The sequence below is a fragment of the Lathamus discolor genome, chromosome 3 (genome assembly GCF_037157495.1).
Source record: "Lathamus discolor isolate bLatDis1 chromosome 3, bLatDis1.hap1, whole genome shotgun sequence".
NCBI classification, from domain to species: Eukaryota; Metazoa; Chordata; class Aves; order Psittaciformes; family Psittacidae; genus Lathamus; species Lathamus discolor.
Genome location: NC_088886.1, coordinates 37,680,659 through 37,700,897, shown reverse-complemented (window position 1 = coordinate 37,700,897; position 20,239 = coordinate 37,680,659). Strand labels below are relative to the sequence as shown.

General features: G+C 40.7%; 1 protein-coding gene across 3 annotated transcripts in view; it reads right to left on the bottom strand.

The window, feature by feature from the left end:
• Positions 1-20,239, bottom strand: part of PPM1L (protein phosphatase, Mg2+/Mn2+ dependent 1L) — a 112,261-nt gene that overhangs the window by 30,651 nt on the left and 61,371 nt on the right. For all 3 annotated transcript variants that reach the window (XM_065674661.1, XM_065674663.1, XM_065674662.1), the window contains exon 2: positions 3,137-3,311. In XM_065674661.1, coding sequence (XP_065530733.1) covers positions 3,137-3,311 — 175 coding nt within the window. The remainder of the gene's footprint in view (positions 1-3,136; positions 3,312-20,239) is intronic.

Below are 20,239 nucleotides of genomic sequence, written 5' to 3'. Positions count from 1 at the left end.
AAGAGGCAGTAGGATGTTGAGTCCATCAAAGCTGCATGTAATTAATATTGCATGCTGCTGGAAAGGCCAAATTAACACACAAAATTATACCAAAAGCCCAAGCCATTTTAGCGTAGTTCTGTTTTATTCTGGCAGCTGAATTCTACCCACTTTGCTAGACATCCCTGGGGCGAAGGGATAGTCAGCTGGCAGTAAGCACTCTATGAATCATTGGAAAAATGGCCCTTCCAAGAGGGATGGGAAAGGTTTCGTGGATGCGAAAGGCCTGCTCCCTTACTGTGGAAGTGCTCCCCTACATGCAACACCCTGCTACAGGCAGCTTCTGAGCCCCTGGTATCACATACGTTAAACATCTAATTTCTAGTTTTCTTGGCTGACACAGAATAGGACTCCAACTGCTCATGATGACAGAAATTAAACCCTTGACAGTGCTCTTTGGAATGGGTTTTGTTGATGTCTCATGTAGTCTGCTGTCAGACAAAGCTGTATTTTCCCCTTACATCACAATCACTTTTACTTTCATGATTTTGACTTTTAAAGATTGCTTTCTTCATTTTGTATGTACCACCAGCAGCTTGATCTTCTCATTACACTGATTTTGGTACTGAAAAATGCTAATAAAAGAAAAATGCCACCAACACAACTGCTTGAGAACTGCTGAATAGCTGGTGCACTCAGGATCACAAACAGCTGCTGCAATTATATTTAACTGCCCATTTTCTGCACTTTGCTCACAATCAGATCTTACTTCAAGAGCAGGTAGTAGCATTTCTGCTTTTGTAGTAAACAAGTGACATGATTAGAATGATGAGCGGGCTCCATCTCCATGTTTTAATCTTTCAGAGGTGTCTCTACCTGATTGGGAAGCTGAAATTCTCACTTTCTCTCTACAACGAGCTGTGCTGTCACACCATCCTGAACATGTGTATATGATGGGACTTTTCTAAACTAGTTATTTATGTAGCTTCTCATTTCCCCATGATTGTTTTATTGCATGATACAAATCCCCAAATGTGTGTTTCAAGCAGTTTAAATCTTTATTTTCTCTGTACAAACACACAGTTTTCAATAAAGGAAAATTATTTCTTTTTCCCTGACAGGAGTCAGTAATTTCCTCTGCTCCATTTTCTCCTTCCTAACAAACTTCTATTGATCAAAATGACTGCAGAAATGAAGTGGCCAAACCAGGGTTAAAGATTTACAAGATTCATTAGAATGGTAAATTCTGCATTAAAAAATATAAACAGGAGCAACAGAAAGCAACAACTTTCAAAGCTTATTTTTTATGCATCATTAAAAACAGGCCATATGTGATTAAACAAGTATCTTGTGCCCTCATTTTAACTCTGCTGTCCTAGAATTCATATGACTCCAAGCTCCTTAAGTACATGACATGTAGAGACTGTGAACAGCATTGTGTGGGGGTTGAGAGCATTTGGGATCAAAGCAATGTAAGAGAATCAGGCTTATTTATTGACTGAGTGTGTGAATATAATTGATAAAGTAATAGAGCATTGTAATTACTTGAAGTTACTAAAGCTCACAGCCCTGTGAGTACCCAGAACGCATAGCCTACAAATGGCTTTTAAAGTTGCTCAAGTGCCTTTGAGATCAAAGTAGCTTAAGAGAATCATATTGCTGGTGAGTGGGAGTTGGAGTAGGAGGCTTAACTAAATTGATAAGTAGTTTGAACATTTTAAGTATTTCAGGGCACTGTAGCATGAGTATAAAGTAATAGGACAAAATAACACCAGCATGTTGGTGCTTGGTTTTCCAGAGCCAGACTAGTGATGAGAAACTCAGGTGATGGCAATTTTAGCAGGATGCCACCTAACCAAGCAAACGAGTGATCCACTTGGGCTGGTGTCTGGCAAGCACAACCTAAACAGGATGAAAAACCCAGTTATGATATTGAGGCTTCTGCCTAAAGCAGCTGGAAGGAAAACTTGGAGCTGAGCTCAGCACAGTTCTGCAAAGGCACCATGGTGTGTCAGGTACGGTCAGGGGAATAAGAGAACAAGAAAGTGTCACTGGGGATTAAGGAAAACTCCAAAATGGGGACATACTAAATATAAACTGTCTTCTTGTACTACAAGGCTGCCTGAGGCTGGTTGGTAGAGCTGCAGATGTGTGTTGCAGCTCTCAGCCATGAGTTGTTAAAGTGGAGAAAGAGAGAGCAGTGTCTTTTGATAGAGCTAAGAAACAAAGGACACTGAGAGATGTGATACTGGGGGGAGTGCAGTGAGCAGGCATGACACACGTGGAGTGGAAACATGTGGCTCGTCCATACGGACCTCCATACAGACTGCCAGTCCACTTGTTGCAGTGAATACTAACTCAACAGTAGAATAATATACTGTTCCTTTTGTTTGATCCTTTCTTTACAAGGTTGTGTTGTTAATTTCAATTTAAACACCAAGAAACTGAGTATGATTCAAAGGAGGAGACATATAGCACATATAGGTGGCTATTTCGGAAGATCAGTGAAAAATATCAAAAGCATCTCTTTTTTCTCTGTAACTGTAAAGACCACCATGTACCAGGACAACTGAAAGATCTAGAAGCTGAAAGACATTTCAAACTACTTTAAAACAAAATGCTAGTGAAAAGTATTACCTATAACTAAGAAAACCTCCAAATTATTAACACACAAATATCAAAACTGAAGCCCTTGCAACTGCACTGTCAAAACGTCTCTAATACTCTACAAACTATCTGGGTTTGCCTTTCCACATGCATCATGTCCCATTTAAAAATCAGCTTCTGTGACTATTCAGTACAGTCTTAGCTAAGTAAGCTCCAAAAGAAGTTAGCAGTGAAGGAGAAATAACAGTAACCAGGTCGCACCACTTGCAGAGACCCTAAAGAGGCACAGCTAGATCAATCAACATCAGTGCATTACAAAGGACAAAGCACCGCTAGAAAAATAACTGTCCTTTCAGCTAGTTAGCATTCAATCACTGAAGTGGAAAATTTTCTATCTCAACTTGATCTTAGGAGAAAGACATGCTTCACTGAGTCACCTCATACCTTTGAGGACAAAGTTCAGTTTGCCTGCACAAACACTAGTATGCAGGAGAAAGACAAAGTGAGCTTTTTTCTTTTCCCAGTAACATGTAAAGAAACACAAATATACCTGCTTCATCGTAGGATACAGTCAATTTTTCCAGCATTTCTCGATCAATGGATAAAATCTGCTGCTCCAGGATGGTTTGGTAAGACAATACGCTGTTCTCCTTGTCCTTCTCATAGTCTTGAAGGTGTTGTTTCAGGACTTCAGGCAGGCGGGACTTCACATATTCTGCTGCCGACTAGGTAGAAAAGAGGCAAAGGTTTAATTAATACAGTTGCTCTTAAAAAGCTCTACACATATCCATAGCACTTTTATTATTATTATTATTATTATTATTATTATTATTATTTTAATTTAAAGCATTCTCAAATATAACTCCTCAAAGTAAGACACACTTACTGCTGCCAAATTCATGGTGCAAAATCCACAGGTCATTTCCCTGCAAAAATGACCCCCACTCAAAACTTCCAGGGAGTCAGGGATATAATAGACCAAATCACCTTTGAGGCATAACCCACTTTTCATCAGGGAGCTTATGGCAGCCCAGAAAGAGTTACTCATGCTGGATGGGATGCACATATACCTCAATAGCTGTTTAATATTTTCATCAATGACCTGGATGAGGGAACTGAGTGCACCCTCAGCAAGTTTGCTGATGACACAAAACTGGGAGGAGTGGCTGACACACCAGAGGACTGTGCTGCCATTCAGCGAGACCTGGACAGGCTGGAGAGTTGGGCGGGGAGAAACTTGATGAAATTTAACAAGGGCAAGTGTAGAGTCTTGCATCTGGGGAAGAACAACCCCATGTACCAGTACAGGTTGGGGGTTGACCTGCTGGAAAGTAGTGAACGAGAAAGGGACCTGGGGGTCCTGGTGGATAGGAGGATGACCATGAGCCAGCAATGTGCTCTTGTGGCCAAGAAGGCAAATGGCATCTTAGGGTGCATTAGAAAGGGAGTGGTTAGTAGGTCAAGAGAGGTTCTCCTCCCCCTCTACTCAGCCTTGGTGAGGCCGCATCTGGAATATTGTGTCCAGTTCTGGGCCCCTCAATTCAAGAAGGACAGGGAATTGCTTGAAGGAGTCCAGCGCAGAGCCACAAAGATGATTAAGGGAGTGGAACATCTCCCTTATGAGGAGAGGCTGAGGGAGCTGGGTCTCTTTAGCTTGGAGAAGAGGAGACTGAGGGGTGACCTCATCAATGTTTACAAATATGTAAAGGGTAGGTGTCAGGATGATGGAGCTAGGCTTTTTTCAGTGATATCCAGTGATAGGACAAGGGGCAATGGGTGTAAACTGGAGCATAGGAAGTTCCACGTTAACATCAGGAAGAACTTCTTTACTGTAAGAGTGACAGAGCACTGGAACAGGTTGCCCAGGGGGGTTGTGGAGTCTCCTACACTGGAGATATTCAAGGCCCGCCTGGACAAGTTCCTGTGTGATGTACTGTAGGTTACCCTGCTCTTGCAGGGGGGTTGGACTAGATGATCTTTTTAGGTCCCTTCCAACCCTTGGGATTCTGTGATTCTGTGATTCTGTGTAATAGCTTAACTTCTTCATTGTTAACATAGTTTGAAAATATAACTATGAAATATAATATCTTTACTCTAAATTTTAAAGTATGAAGTGGAATCACTTCACCTGCCATTGATACAAACCAGGCTCAGACAGAGAGACAGAGGTGAACATTTAACAGCATTAAAAAATTACATATATATATACACACAAATCCACATACAGAAAAACCTTGTAAATTTTTTTCTGTGACTGCTCAAGGCCATAGGAAAACAGAAATTAACACAAGGTGGCATGGTTGTACTGATGTTATGGAGCCCTGTGCAAAAGCATAAATGATAGTAACTAATAAGAGTGTGTGTAAGAGTGTGTATCTCTGGACACAGACTGCTCTCTGCCCCCCAGAGCCTGCCCACCACTAGAACAGCTCCCTGCCTTGGGGCTTGGGCTCAGACACCCTGGTGAGATGCAAACACAAACCAGCTTTCTGGTTTTTAAGCAACAGCATCCCTCTGCTGCAAGTATTGCACTCCCACTATAAAAGGGACCAGAGAATTCCTCTTTCTGCTATGGTTTTGGGTTTGGGTTTTTTTGCTTTCCATCTCTGGAAATAACTGGAGGAGAAAAACATATCAAAGGCTGCTGCCCACTGCTCAAAACAAAAAAGAAAAGCAAATTATCACAAGGTTGTATTAACTCAGGTCTGGACCTGACCAGAAGTTACCTCCACTTAGCAACTGGCTCTTCCTAGGTTTATATTTAGTTTTCCAAAGTCAATTGCTGATTAAATTTCAACCTTACATTGTGTTCTATTTTTCAGCAAGCTAAACCCTGTGAGACAAATGAGCCTATACTAGGAAAACTAAAGGAACCCTCCACATGAGTACTGGGTATTTAATGTTACATTTTCACAGTGGTTTGCTTCCAAGGTGTCGTGGTTTAAACCCAACCACAAACCTCGTCCACTCACTCCCCCCCCTTTCTTTCCCTTCCCCTGCTACTGGAGGGACGGAGAGGAGAATCAAAAAGAATGCAACTCCTACGGGGTGAGGAAACACCACCAAAAGATACACTGTAGACTTTTTATATCAGTCCAAGTTCAGACATTTGTGTTTAATGTTTCCTTTGCGAAGAGGTTTTACTCTGTGGCTGAGTACTTGTGTGCTCTCCCTCAGGCATCAATTCTGAAGAGTAAGAAACAAAACATTTCATTTTCTGGAATACATCCTGTGCCAGCTGAGTGAATATTTGTATACTGCTCTGTAAACATATAAGGAAAAACACCCATCCCGTACCAAAGATCTTGCAGCCCAAGTGAAAATCAAGAGACAGATGGGTACAAGCAGATGGAAAACCATCGGGACCACCAGCCATGGCTGGCGTGGCAGAGAGCTGTCGCCAGCCACGTGCAACCCAATCAGCAAGTTTTTCTCTAGGCGTCAAGGCTGAGTATTACACCCATTTCAAGTGTGATCTCACAGGCGGGCTTTTTTCCCCCGCTCAGTGAGAAGGAAAACCCAACACTCTTACTTAATCCACTGCCTTTCACATTACATCTAGATGTTATTAAAGATTTAAACTGTAGAGCAATGGTGAAACTGATACAAACTCTTCTTTTCTAGCAAGAAAGGTGATCAGCCACATCTGAGTAATTACATCCCTAGCTGCACTGCAGCAAGGAGACAGTACTATACTCTATTCAGCACAAAAGTAATTCTATCTCAGGTTTAAAAAGTCACTTCCAGTACTTGGAATACTAAAAACGAAAAAGCGTAAGGCTGTGAGTGCATGTGTTTATGCATGTGCTTGGCATTAAGGAAACCAAGAAGCTAACTGCAGTGGGTGAATAAAAATTAAACAATGTTTAAAAAAGAAAGACTTCCACCATTTCCATAGTCTTCCATCCTACCACAATTCTCACCACACAGACCACAACATTCAGCTTTTGAGCAGACTAGAAACTCTCTCCATGCACCTCCCTTATGGATTCTGGTGCATAAAGCAGCCCAGAGACCCATTTTCCAGGACGCAAATGAGGTGGGGTTGTTCAGCCTGGATAAGACAAGGCTCTGGGGAGACCTCAGAGCAGTCTCCCAGTACCTAAAGGGGCAGACAAGAAAAATGGAGAGGGACATTTTACAAGGGCATGTAGGGATAGGACAAGAATGAATGGCTTTAAATGGAAAGAGGATGGAGTCAGATGAGATATAAGGAAGTTGGTTTTCCCTGTAAGGGTGATGAGGCACTGGCACAGGGTGCCCAGGGAAGCCGAGGATTCCCCATCCTTGGCAGTGTTCAAGGCCAGGTTGGATGGGGCTTGGAGCAACCTGGTCTAATGGAAGATCTCCCTGTCTGTAGCAGGGGTTTGAAGCTAGATGGTCTTTAAGGTCCCTTCCAACCCAAACCACTGCATGATTCTATGCCACTCACCGCAGCTTGCCAGCAGAGCATCCTACCACTCCAGCCAGTGCTGGAGACCCCTCATTCTCCTGAAATATGTTTTCATTAAAATATGTATTTGTCTCACAGGCCAAAGTTAGCGGAAAAAAACCCTACTTTGAATCTTCAAAATAACTTTATCCTCTTTTCCTCTGTGTGGTCCCTCTTACTCCTGCAGGAAGGAATTATAGACACAGCTGCTCCTGGAGAACATCTGACCTCAGCTATTATAGGTACAACTAATTGTACAACATTTGCTGGTCAGTCTGCCTTATCACCACCCTTATGAAAAAGTAATTTGAAGCTGTAGGCACTGCAGCAATGAGAAACACGAAGAAACGGTGGCCCTGCTCAGGCAGGCACCTTCCCACAGACCATGGCCACAAACCAGCAACATGACAGAAACACTCACTGCTGAGCTGTTACCTCTCTCCATCGCAATAACCTCCTATTTTCTGGCATGAATTTACCCATTTCTCTTTTAAAATTGAAACTGCAGCATTCCCCATGAATCTGTTTTCAGTCTGAAGCACCCTTCTCCAAACTGAATAAAGGATTGACTTTAAAACCTTAATTGACTTTAGGTTATTTCATCCTACCATGGAAAACTAATATTTCATTTATATAGAATAAATTTTAAAGTATCTACATACAATGAAATATACTTGCAGAACTTACAAAATATTCACATTTTTCTCTATTCACTAAAAAACCCAGCCCTACTTCAAAATCACATCAGGAAATGCTGAAAAACCCCTCACTGTGCAATAACCTGAACCTCAAATGCAGCCAGTATCCTTCTGTAACTACCAAACTTGCCCTCATTTTTTGATTGATAAGAAACACATATCCAAAGTAAATTTCATTTTTATATATTATGCTACCTGCCTGCTAAAATTTGCAAATGAAGGATCTAATTAGTTTGGCCGTTATTTACTACACAGCTTTCCAGTTTAGAAAATGGAAGATGGAGACTTTATTGCCTCAGACCCACACTCCACGTTGAATCCTGTGATTCACAGGGAGGGGAGGGGAATCACAAATTTATGATGTTAATATTCTTGAGATAATTCATTCTGACTGTCTGCCTACTCAAACATTCAGAGACCACAGGAAAATACAGGATCCATTTTAGAGTGTTTAGAGTGCGGTATTGCTAGTGTAACACATACACCAACGAAGGATTTTAAAAAACATCAAGATCCCTCCGTCTCATCTTGCTGCCTCTCCTTTTCACACATTTCCCTCCAGAGACACACGGAACACCACAACAAGTTTCCTTCCTCAAAAAAAGAGGAATTTCAACTTCGCTCACCTCCAGGTTGAACATGGTGTATGAACACTATCTGTGGAAGATACCGTTGGCCATGATAATCTCATGGGAAGGAAACATAATGAAAAGTCGGATTGATCTGTGGACTCTTTTAGATATCTCTATAAGAATTGTAGAGGACACACAAAAGGAGCTGAAAGGAAATTAGTACAGTATTGAAACTATAATATAATTGAGCTTCAATAAGAGAGGCTCAGTAAATAATTCACAAGACTAGATTGTTAATACAGATGATACAATTTACTAAGAAAGAAGGCTATGGAAATACAGATCATGTAAGAAAGAGAAGCAGAGGTCACTACCACAGCACAGGTCCACTAGACACTGATAAAAATAGAGAGGTTGGGTGTTTTAACCAGGAATTGGAATAATTATCCAAAGTGTAGGATGTAATGAAGTACTGCAACTACTCAGATATGCTATAGGAAATGTATTTCAGAGTGCAGGTTGTCCAGAAACCTCAGAGTGTGTTGGTGATAATAGCAAAGACCATGGTTTGGGTGCAGGATGTCCCAGCACTGAGAAGCCCCAAGATAAGTAAGGCAAAAGACAACTTGCATGAAGGTGACAATTAACTCTTTGGGGAGAAGACAACATAATAAAGACAAAGGACTTTAAAGGAAGGGCACTTAAAAATTTCTGAGGCTTAACAGTACAAAAGGACCAACAGCTGCAAGACAAAGGAGAAAATGAGGTATGGGGAATAAGGGTTTCCTTAAGAGAAATGATGGAAGTGAAAACTTTCCCAATGCAGAAAAAAATCTAGGAATTAACCTGGCTAAGTCCTAAGCTGCTCAGTGATCTCAGACTCAAGGAGGACGCATATACACACAGTCAGAATACCATGTGAGCGTAAAAGAATAACAAACGCTGAGAAACAAGTGAGATTAAAGAAAAGAAAAACTACTTTAAGCTAGCAAAAGTAGCAATAAAAGGTTCTACAAGTCTATTTATAATAAGAAAAAAAACCAGGCAAAATGTTGCTGTACTGCTCAGTGAAGTAGAAAAGCTATTGACTAATAATGCCATAAAAGCTGAAGTATTTAATGTCTTTTTTTGCTACAGTACGCACTATCTTTACCTTGCTGCATTCAACTGGCAGCTAATATCAGAGGCAAATAGCCAAACTTTGAAGACAGAATAGAGAAAGAACATGTTAGAAAGTGCTTATAAGGATTAGATATTTTCCAGTTGGCTAGACCAGATGAAATTCATTCAGGTATACGTAGGTAATGGGCTGAAACAGTCTCTTTAACAACCTCAGCCTTTGAAAATTCACAGAGGATGCTGAGCCACTATTTGAAAAGAGCAAATGTCAGGGCTACTTTTAAAATATTATAAAGGGAGAGAAACAGAATTACAGACCAGTCAGTTTAGCTTTGATGCCTAAAAAAAATGGGATAAAAGATCAAATGATTTCTATGCGCACAAAAGCATCAAGATTTAGAAGATGAAGACAGCAAAGAGGTTCTCTCAGGCTGTAAGGAGACCTGCTAATTCTGTTCCTATCAAGTGCAGTCTAGGGAGCAAATGCTCCCTTGTTCACTCCAGCAAACATGCCCGGGCTTGAAAGTCTTAGTACCACTGATCACATCATCACCATAGACAAACCTTTCATGCTGTTCTCTTAAGCCTTGGGCGATCCCAGAGAAACAGCCTACCATGTAAATTAGGATGGTGAATCCCATGCAGATCAAGCATTTCAGAGGATCTTCCAGGATTAAGACTCTCCAGAGTCCCCTTGGACCCACCATCTGATCTTTGTGTACAGCTCAATCACTTTAAGGCTCATGGAAAATATTTCAGTTCCTACTGTAAATACGTAATGATCCCATCCAGAATTTCACATTCCATATTTCAGACTAGCACTCCGTAGCAGAAATACTTTTATATAACATGTTTTTGGACTCACATCTTTAAAACAAAAACCACCCACACAATTCATTATTGTGTGACGTGGACAGCAGGATTGAGTGCGCCCTCAGCAAGTTTGCCGATGACACCAAGCTGTGTGGCTCGGTTGATAGGCTGGAGGGAAGGGATGCCATCCAGAGGGTCCTTGACACGCTTGTAAGGTGGGCTGATGCCAACCTTATGAAGTTCAACCATGCCAAGTGCAAGGTCCTGCACCTGGGTCGGAGCAATCCCAGGCACAGCTACAGGTTGGGCAAAGAAGAGATTCAGAGCAGCCCTGTGGAGAAGGACTTGGGGGTGCTGGTCGATGAGAAACCTAACATGAGCCAGCTTCAGTGTGCGCTCGCAGCCCAGAAAGCCAACCGTATCCTGGGCTGCATCAAAAGGAGCGTGACCTCCTTGGCTGAAGGAGGTGATCCTGCCCCTCTGCTCTCGTGAGACCTCACTTGGAGCACTGTGTGCCGTTCTGGCATCCTCAACATAAAAAGGATATGGAACTGTTGGAACAAGCCCAGAGAAGGGCCACGAGGATGATCAGGGGACTGAAGCACCTCCCATATGAAGACAGGCTGAGGAAGTTGGGGCTGTTCAGCCTGGAGAAGAGAAGGCTGCGTGGAGACCTAATAGCAGCCTTCCAGTATCTGAAGGGGGCTATAGGGATGCTGGGGAGGGACTCTTCATCAGGGACTGTAGTGATAGGACAAGGGGTGATGGGTTCAAACTCAAACAGGGGAAGTTTAGATTGGATATAAGGAAGAAATTCTTTACTGTGAGGGTGGTGAGGCACCGGAATCGGTTGCCCAGGGAGATTGTGAATGCTCCATCCCTGGCAGTGTTTAAGGCCAGGTTGAACAAAGCCTTAGGTAACATACGTGAGGTGTCCCTGCCCATGGCATGATTCTGTGATTCTATTACTGTAGGAACAGCGCATCTAACTTACTAGATAACTCCCAACATGATGGTAAAAACCATGGCATGATAAGATTGTGGACAAGAAATATATTCCATAGTCTGTTAGTGACATTTTTGTAGCAATGCTATAAGGCTCTCCTGTTTATTTAAAAAAGGTATAGTACAAAATTACATATATTTGCATAGATATAAAAAAATCAGATTGCTAGGTTAAAGAAATCACATCCTGGATTAAATAAAAGACCTGAAAGTCAATCTCCCCTTGACCCACTTCACTCTGGTAGGGATCTCCCTGCTTCCAGGGGCATACCAAGCCAACTTGATAACCACATTCCCCCTGCCCAGCCATGTATGTCATTTTCAAACATGGTGCAGCATAGGTAGTATCTGTTCCCATTTTACTGTCATTTCAATAGTTGTTTCTTGGCATCCTGCTGGTTTGTCAGGTGCTTACTATAGGAAGGAAACAGCTGAAGAACACTCTTTGGGTTCCTGCCTCCCTAAGAGCTAAACTTGTTGCAGACAAACCACCTTCTCAACCTATTCACACTGCAGTGCAGGAATTGCTTGTGTTGATTGAAGGAGATAAAAAAACTCCACTTCCAGACCCACATGTGCCACTTCAACCAATTTCAGAGAAACAGACGTACCTCAGCCCTGACCCTCACATCTCATGCTCAGTATCTAGGATCAGATGCCTCTCTTTCATCAGAATGAACCATGAATAACTCCACTGAAGCCCAGAAGTGGGATTTTGCTGAGGCAAACCTCTTGGAATAAGGACATGAAGCTATGAATAGTTATTCAAAAGAAAAACATATGATAGCAAAATCCCCAAAGGATAATATAAGATCTACAAATGGCACCAAGACATTGCCCTCTAAAGCAAAGAACTATTTAAGGGACAAATATGCCAACAGAAACCCATTAGCGGAGTTTTCCTGTAACACAGACTTTTGGTACAATTAGCCTATTATTTCTATTAAAGTGTCTTTTTTTCCCTAAGAAATAAATATTCAAGTAAATAATTTAATATTGATCAATATATATCCTAGGAAAGCCAAACTCACAATTTAAAACAAGGTTCTTAGCAAAAGCATAGTATCTGAAAACATTTGGAAACTCAGAAATGCTCTCCTAGGACCTTCAATAAGACTGAACATCTGATACACCACTATTATTTTGCAATCCATGCACAATTTATTTCTGTAGCAGGAAAAATATTAGCCTCACAAACATCTTTAGTTAATCAAAGGCATATAATCATGAGAAAATTAACCTGATTCCAAAGAGATGTATAAAGTTCAAATTAGTATTCACACTGGATTGTCAGAGATATATTAAATCCATAATTACAGTACTCCACAGCTGCTTCCACTGTAGAGAATAATGAATCGCCCAGTGAGAACTTGTGTCCATGAAATGGAAAGAAAAAGCCATTTGCTGTGGAGCTTTGCTATGACTTCATGCTTTGAGCACAGAGAGCTTGGTCTTTTTTGACACAGTCTATATGTAGATTTATGGCTAGAAGCAATCCAAATAATTGTATCACCAAACAGAGAGAATTAAAAAAAAAAAAAAAAAAAAGTAGATCATGATTTATGGCTTTCAATGACGCATTTTAGTTTCTTCCTTAAGACAGTACTTGTCACTCATTTCTTAAATAGACTGATTTAAACGTCCCTAGAATGAGAAGTCAGTCAACAAAATTTGTAATGGAAAAATTACATGTTCTGTTCTCCCTCCCACTCCCCCCAACATTAGTCATATAGAAATGTGTGACACTGCAGTGATCGTACACATGAGAATGCTGGCATGGTACTCATTAATCTAGGAGATGGATCAGAATAGGCAAGAATAAATGCAAACCAATTATTTTCCACCTTCCTGTGAGGGAGTGGTTAGTGAAATACTTGTACGAGTCTTTTTTTTTAATAACTAATTTTAATTCATTCAAATTAACAAAACCATGCTCCATGTAATACAGCCAAGCAGTCACTTACTCTACAGATGAGGAAAAAATCAAAACACAGATAATGATTTGTCAGAGATTTCACTGCAATTGGCAGAACTGCAAGGAGTGCTCTGAAATCTGGACGTCTAATTAAAAGATTAATGTTATCAAGGCAAGAGTGAGCATTGTGATTACCTTGTCTGACATCTTGAATCAGGACCATAGGACTTTTCTGTCTCATAGTTTGAATTAATAAATCACTTTGAAAAATACATAAGTGACTGTTTCAGAGGCAGAGCATCTTCCATAGCCCTTGGAAGTTAATTATCTTTATTGTTACAGGATAAATTCACATACCACAGAAAATGTTCACATTATTTCCAGTATGAATCTCCTTTTATCTATGACTTTCAGTCACTGAATCAAGTGAAAAAATCTGCTCGCCTACATTCCTCTTTCTCACGTAAATACATGCAAATTGATCAAATCACCCCATTATCTTCTCATTGATAAACTCAATAAATGGAGCTCACTGAATGGTAACATTATTGTGTGTCACATTATTGCACACACTTTCTAATCTTTTCAAGCATTCATATGGTTCTCCTTTGAAGACTCTTATTTTCCAACTTTGTTCTTTAGGGGTAATCATCACAGCAACCATCACACCACTGAGGAAGCCTTACTAATACCAAACTCACTCCTTGCATTTATTAACCATTTGCATTATGCTATTGGCTCACTATTGCCTTGAGAGCTCATGAAGAAGGTCATGTAGCCCCTAAATCTTTTTTTAATGACCTACACTGTGCAATATTAGGTATATAGATTTCCAGTTGATTATAGTGAAATGCATACTGCTTGCATGTGTTCACCCAACAAATGATTTAAATTTCTCTGGATCATTAATTGAACATTATTATTTATCACTTCTCCAATCTTTGACGAAATTATTAAGTCACATTTCTGCAAGAGCCAGGACGGCTCTCCATATGAATATACCCACTCAACAATTTCTGTTTATAAGTATCCTGAAGTCTATCATACAACCCAAGTTTAATTAGTACATACCTTATTGATTTGAAAGCATTCAAAAAAGCATATAGATCAAGTCAAAACACATGTTCCTCCATGTTTTGCTTAACCACTATGAGAACTATTACTGATGAAAGCAATCAAATTCTTTGACTCATGCAGCTACAAAATGGAATCCTACTTGCAAGGAAATCAAGTATATTCTCATTAATTAACCTGGATGATGGAACAGGGTGTACCCTCAGCAATATAGCAGATGATACAAAACTAGGAGGAGCACTTAGTCATGCTGCCACTTAGAGGGACCTGGACATGCTGGAGAAATGGGCCAACAGCAACCTTTTGAAGTTCAACAAAGGGCAAAGTCCTGCCCTTGGGGAGGAACAACCCCATGCCCCAGGATACCCTTGGGGCTAACCAAACTGGTTGAAGGTGGCCCTGGGGGTCCTTGTGGACAACAAGCTGACCATGAGCCAGCAATGTGCCCTAACAGCAAGGAGGGCCAACAGCACAATGTGCTGCACTAGGCAGTGTTCCCAGCAGGTCAAGGGGTGACGCTTCCCCTCTGCTCAGCAGTGGCGAGGTACATCTGGAGTGCTGGATCCAGTGCTGGGCTCCCCAGTGTAAGAGACAAAGGACGTATCAAAATGAGTCCAGGGAAGATGATTAGAACTAGATTATCTTTAAGGTCCCTTCCAACCCAAACCATTCTGTGATATTTTGTACAAGGAGAGGCTAAGAGAGCTGGGACTATTCAGCCCAATGAAGAGAAGGCTCAGGGGGATCTCACCCATGTGGACAAGCACAAATGATGGAGACAGGTTCCTCTCAGTGGTGCTGAGAATGTGAGTGAATGGCCAAGAGGCAATGGGCACAAACTAAAATGCAGGAAATTCTATTCACACCTAAGGAAAAACTTTTTATTTAGGGGACGGTGGTCAAACACTGAGGTGGATTCCCCAGAAAGGCTGTGGAGTCTCCATCCTTACAGATAGTCAAAGCTTAACTGACATGCTCTTGAGCAACTTGCTCTGTCTGCCTCATCTCCTGCAGAGGTTGGATTGGATGGTCTCCAGAGGCACCTCCAGCCTCAGCCCTCCTGTGACTCTGCAAAAATACTCCCAGAGAATTCAATGGGATGACTACTCAAACAAGAATATTTCTTCTGGTTGTTTAGACAACTGCATATATGCAACCAAAAAATACCTAGTAAATATATTAAGAATAATGAGATTAAGAGGAGTTATTACACAAGAAAAAGGAAATGCATTAGCACTTAAATTGCATATGCACAGACACGAACTCTGAATCTTAATTGTGCTAGGAAGCCAATTATTATTTAATTTAATTCTCCTTTTTAGGAGAAGAATTAAGATTAGTGGGTAAATTAAACTGAAAATTAGCTACAAAGCACTTATTTTATAATACTCCTGCTAGTTTTGACAAATAGGAAGCTCAAGCTTATTGTAAAGGTGATGTGTTTCACAAATCCTGGAAAATGCGCAAGCATGGACACAAAAGACAAGCAATAATTAATGACTACCATATCCACATGGCCATATGTAGAGGACATTAATATTTAGCATACAAGACTAATATCTTTATTTGCCAAGAAGCATGATTTAGCTAATGGAACAAAACAAAATATGTGTGAATGAAGTACAAAAAAAAATAGGTATGTCAAGATTTAAGCCAACTTTTATGCTAATTGTTTGATTATTAACATAGATGAGCTGAATGTTAAACTAGGAAATGTTAAAAATGTTTTAAAATGCACAAAAATACTTGCCCATTACCACTTAGCAGCACACAAAAATCTAGGTGCCAAATTGCAATTTAAGGTCGCAGGCGATTACTAAATATAAATGCCTATACTGCTATGCCAGCAGGGACTGCAACTGCTGAAGACCTGCCAGAAAAATTTCGCCCAACCAGGATGAGCTGAAGCACTTTCTTATACTACTGTAATCAAACCTAAGCAATGGGGGATCAAAATTATTTTTTTTTAATATTAGCATAAAGAAGCAGAAGTGAAAGAGAAATACCATGGGAAATGATGGTTGAAATGTCATAAACCCAACTATCTCTACATGACTGTTGGACTGCTCATTTTGTAAGCCAGGCATCAAGCATGTTTTTATATAGAAAAATACTGCATTTTGTACTTTACCGAGCTCATCAAGTTCAACATAGCAGGGTAAAAAAAATCAGTTTTTCAAAATGCCACTTTGTGCAACCCCTGAGAAAATTGTGTTTCAAACCTTGCGACTGTAACCTTGCATCAGTGCAGATCCTGAAATGAATGCCTTCACCAGCAATTAAAGTGCCTCAAAACTACTCCAGGGGATTTCTACAAGTGTTTCTGTGCAGATGCTTTTCCAAATAGCAGTGGGATACATGATGGTTTATGAAGAATCAGTTTTACCAGAAGCCTTTCATTCTGCTACTTTAGATGAGGGAAAAATGTATTTATACCCTATTAGACTCAATTAAATAGCAAGAAGCACTCTCCTTTCTTTGCCATTGTTCTCTCCTTCCAAGCAAAGAAAAAGTGAGTATAGTGAAATATTTTAGTCTATATGGTCTCTCCTGATTTAGAGACATCACTTTCTGGCAAGCAGAAACCATTACAAGAACTGGAAAGATTTAGTCTGGGCTGAAGCACTTTAAAATTAGTTTGTTATGCCAGATTTTATATTCTTTTTATGAAAAAGATTCTATGTTCACCTGCTTAGAACTTGACCAAAATTCAACCATTTGGTTAGAAACCTGTATTCCATTTTAGATTCTTAATCTGGAAAAAAAAAAGTATTTAAAATAATTTAATTCATTTAGAGAAGGAAGTTAAGGAACAAGACATTATTTTTTTCATTGTAAAAATCACAGTTTTGGCAAGCACTTTTTAAAATGGCTTCAGCTTGATATCACCTTGGTCATGCAGCGCAGGGGACTGCACATGCAGGGTGCTCATACTTACTGTGACGTTTCCATGATGAAGACATCAGGTAATGAAGAGATGAGCACATAAGACACTTTATAGACAACTGGGAATGTGCACTTCCTACAATGCTTAGCATAAAAATGTACCAGTATTGCTGTGTCCTTTGCTCCCAACCATCTGTTTGACAGCACCACGTGAAGTGCACTTAGAGGAATGCTGGTCTGGACTGGCAGGCTCACTGCAGTCCTGACCGTTACTTTTAGCTGAAGTGATTTGTCCAGGTGGTTCACACAGAGCTGTTCTGTACTTACAGCTCTCATGCAGAAAGGCAGGTGCACAGACAGTGATCTGTAAGTCCCTCCCTCAGGGTTTAGGTCATGGCATGAGGTAAATAAAAGTCTGCCCTTCTGCATTATGGTTTTATAACTGTGCATGGAAGACAGATATGGCTTATTCTGAAAAGCAAGTCTGTAAGTTTGGGGTTTTTTTAATGGACTTAATACGGGCAGCACAGTACCGCCAGCTCCCTCCCTGCTCCTCTTGGTGCATTCTCCCCCAAGAACTAGGGTACCTGCAAGGCTCCCATTGCTCCTTTTCCCACCACTGAGCCCAGCACACCTTAGTGAAATACTTCTGTAAATTATTCCAGTACCATTTCAAAACTCCAAAGCTTAGCAAGTAGAAAATGGACAGGAATTTCAAATAACTGCAGAGTTTCAACACACAAAGTGCTATTATTTTGCTTCCCACAGTCATAAATCCCCTGCACGTCACCACTTTAACAGACCAGCACCCCCCAACCACTGCAGAAGCCGGCAGCACATCACTTACTCCTGTTCTGGAGCAGGGGCTTTGATCAGATGTTGTCCCCTGGAGCCTAACAGCCAGCTCCTGTCCAGATAAGGCTTTTATGTTGGAACCAAATCTCAAGCTTTCATTTAGGTTCCTGTTTCTCTTATGAGTGACCTTTATAAAAATTCTGTATCATGTTAATAATTAACCCAACATTACATCCAATGCTGTGATGAGAAGGAGATAAGAATAAAGATAAACCATGTCAGTGTGAGAAAGTATGTCTGGGAAGCTGGAGAGCCTCAGGGTTAATCCAAGCAGTTCTGCTGTGCTGTTTGCTCCGAAGAGCTGGAGGGATTAATGAATAGAAGGCACAACTGCAATTTGTTCCAGCCATATTTACCAGAGTCCCCCTCTGTCTCTTCAAAAGCTGGAACAAACCCTGCACACAAACAGTTAACGAAGAAAATGCGGTTGTGTAGTCCTTTAAACAATTTACTGCTGGGCCTGATGACATTTTCCTTTAGCAATGTATATGGAAATCAAAATCTGTGAAGATAATGACTTTGAGATTCAATGATCTCTGTGGAAATGCAATTATGGCTCTTTTGCTTAGGTCCTCTACTCACTTCTTATTTCAAAAGGCCACTGTATTGACCCACGTTGCAAATAATGAGCCGGGAGCTAGTGAGGAAAGCACTGCATTCACAGTTTATGTAAAACTAATCCAACCCTGTTCAAGAAGAAAGCAAACTTTTGTCTCCTCTCTGTATGTGCTACTGTAGCACCAGTCTACCACGAAAAAAGGTTTTTCATGCCTGTCATACTTTGTGATCATGTGGGTGATAAGCAGCTGACACGTAAGATTATGGTACAACATAGTGTTTAAAAAGGCTACTGAAATCCTAAGTTGTATAAACAGGGGAATAATAATGATTGATTGTAAAGTTATTATGGAATTGTTGATGGAAAATTATGCCTAGTTCTTAAACCTGGAATTTAAGAATCAAGAGAACATCTTTGGGTTTAAGAAAACAATGACATAAAAGGAAAGCAGTTTTAAAGAACCCCAAAGTTAACAGCAGGAGATGCAAGGATCTGTCTCAAGTTACCAAAGCTAAGATCAAGTGGAAAAACTGGAAATGCATCTGCTAAATAGGGCTCTCTGTTTAGTCAGAAGGAATATGTCACCCATAAACTCTCATGGAGAACCAGGTTACTCCAAAATCTCTATCACCAAAGTAACTGCTGCTCAGAAGGAGTATCCCTCCAATGAGAAGCACACAGTAACAGGGCAAACAAGTAAGGACACAGAGAAAGCTCTGAAGCAAGAGCGGTTTGAGTGACTCCACTGATCTGAATGATGTTACAGAGTTACAGAAAACAGCCATTGAGGGCATGAAGAGATGCTACCTCTTCATGATGCCAGACCTTTGATAAGCCTGAAATGTCTCTAGAATTATATCAAAGAGCCAGACTGTTCAAGGCCAGGTTGGATGAGACTTTGAGCTACCTGGTCTAGTGGAAAGTGTTACTGTCTGTGGCAGGAGTTTGGAACTAGATAGTCTTTAAGGTCCCTTCCAACTGAAACCATTCCTGTTCTGCCCAGAGCACACAGATGTCTTTATTGACACAGAGATTGGATCATAGCTCCTCTTCCTAAAAAGAGAAGGAATAAGAGAAAGTTTTGGTACATCAGGAGAAAAGAATGGCCTTAGAAGCATCTCGCCTGACTCCACTCAGTCCACTCTGCTATAGAAAGTGTCTTTACCTTGGGATTCTGCATTTTTCTGTGCTGTTTGGTCTCCCAAGTTGAAAGACTTACAAACCAGTATTAAATGCAACGCCTTCTTCAGTAAGAAAACACAAACCTTCCAGAGTGGACAGAATTGATGACAGAGAGTAATTATATAAACCACTTAATTAAATGGCACAGACTCAAAGACAGCGACTTCATTAAATAGAAAAGCAGCCAATTCCAATCCATAAACAGTTTCCAAAGCATGTTCATTTTCTAGTGCCATTTCACTACATAAACACTGAAAGCAGTACCCTTGAGAGAAGGAGAGGCACAAATCAGGCCTCCAGTTAGGATAAACACCAATGCCTCTATATTACTATTTCTTCCCTCTAAAAATGTACATAGATAAAGAATAAAAAAAAGAGTATTTCTTGCCTGTCTGATCAACACATCTTTGCTTATTGAGCCCAAATGCCTGTAAGCACATGGGGACCAGCTAATGCTCTTGGTGGATGCATGCACAGAGCCCACCTGAGAAGTGGCCAGCACCTGCACACAGAGAGAAGTTTGCATTGGGCTGGAAAGCACAG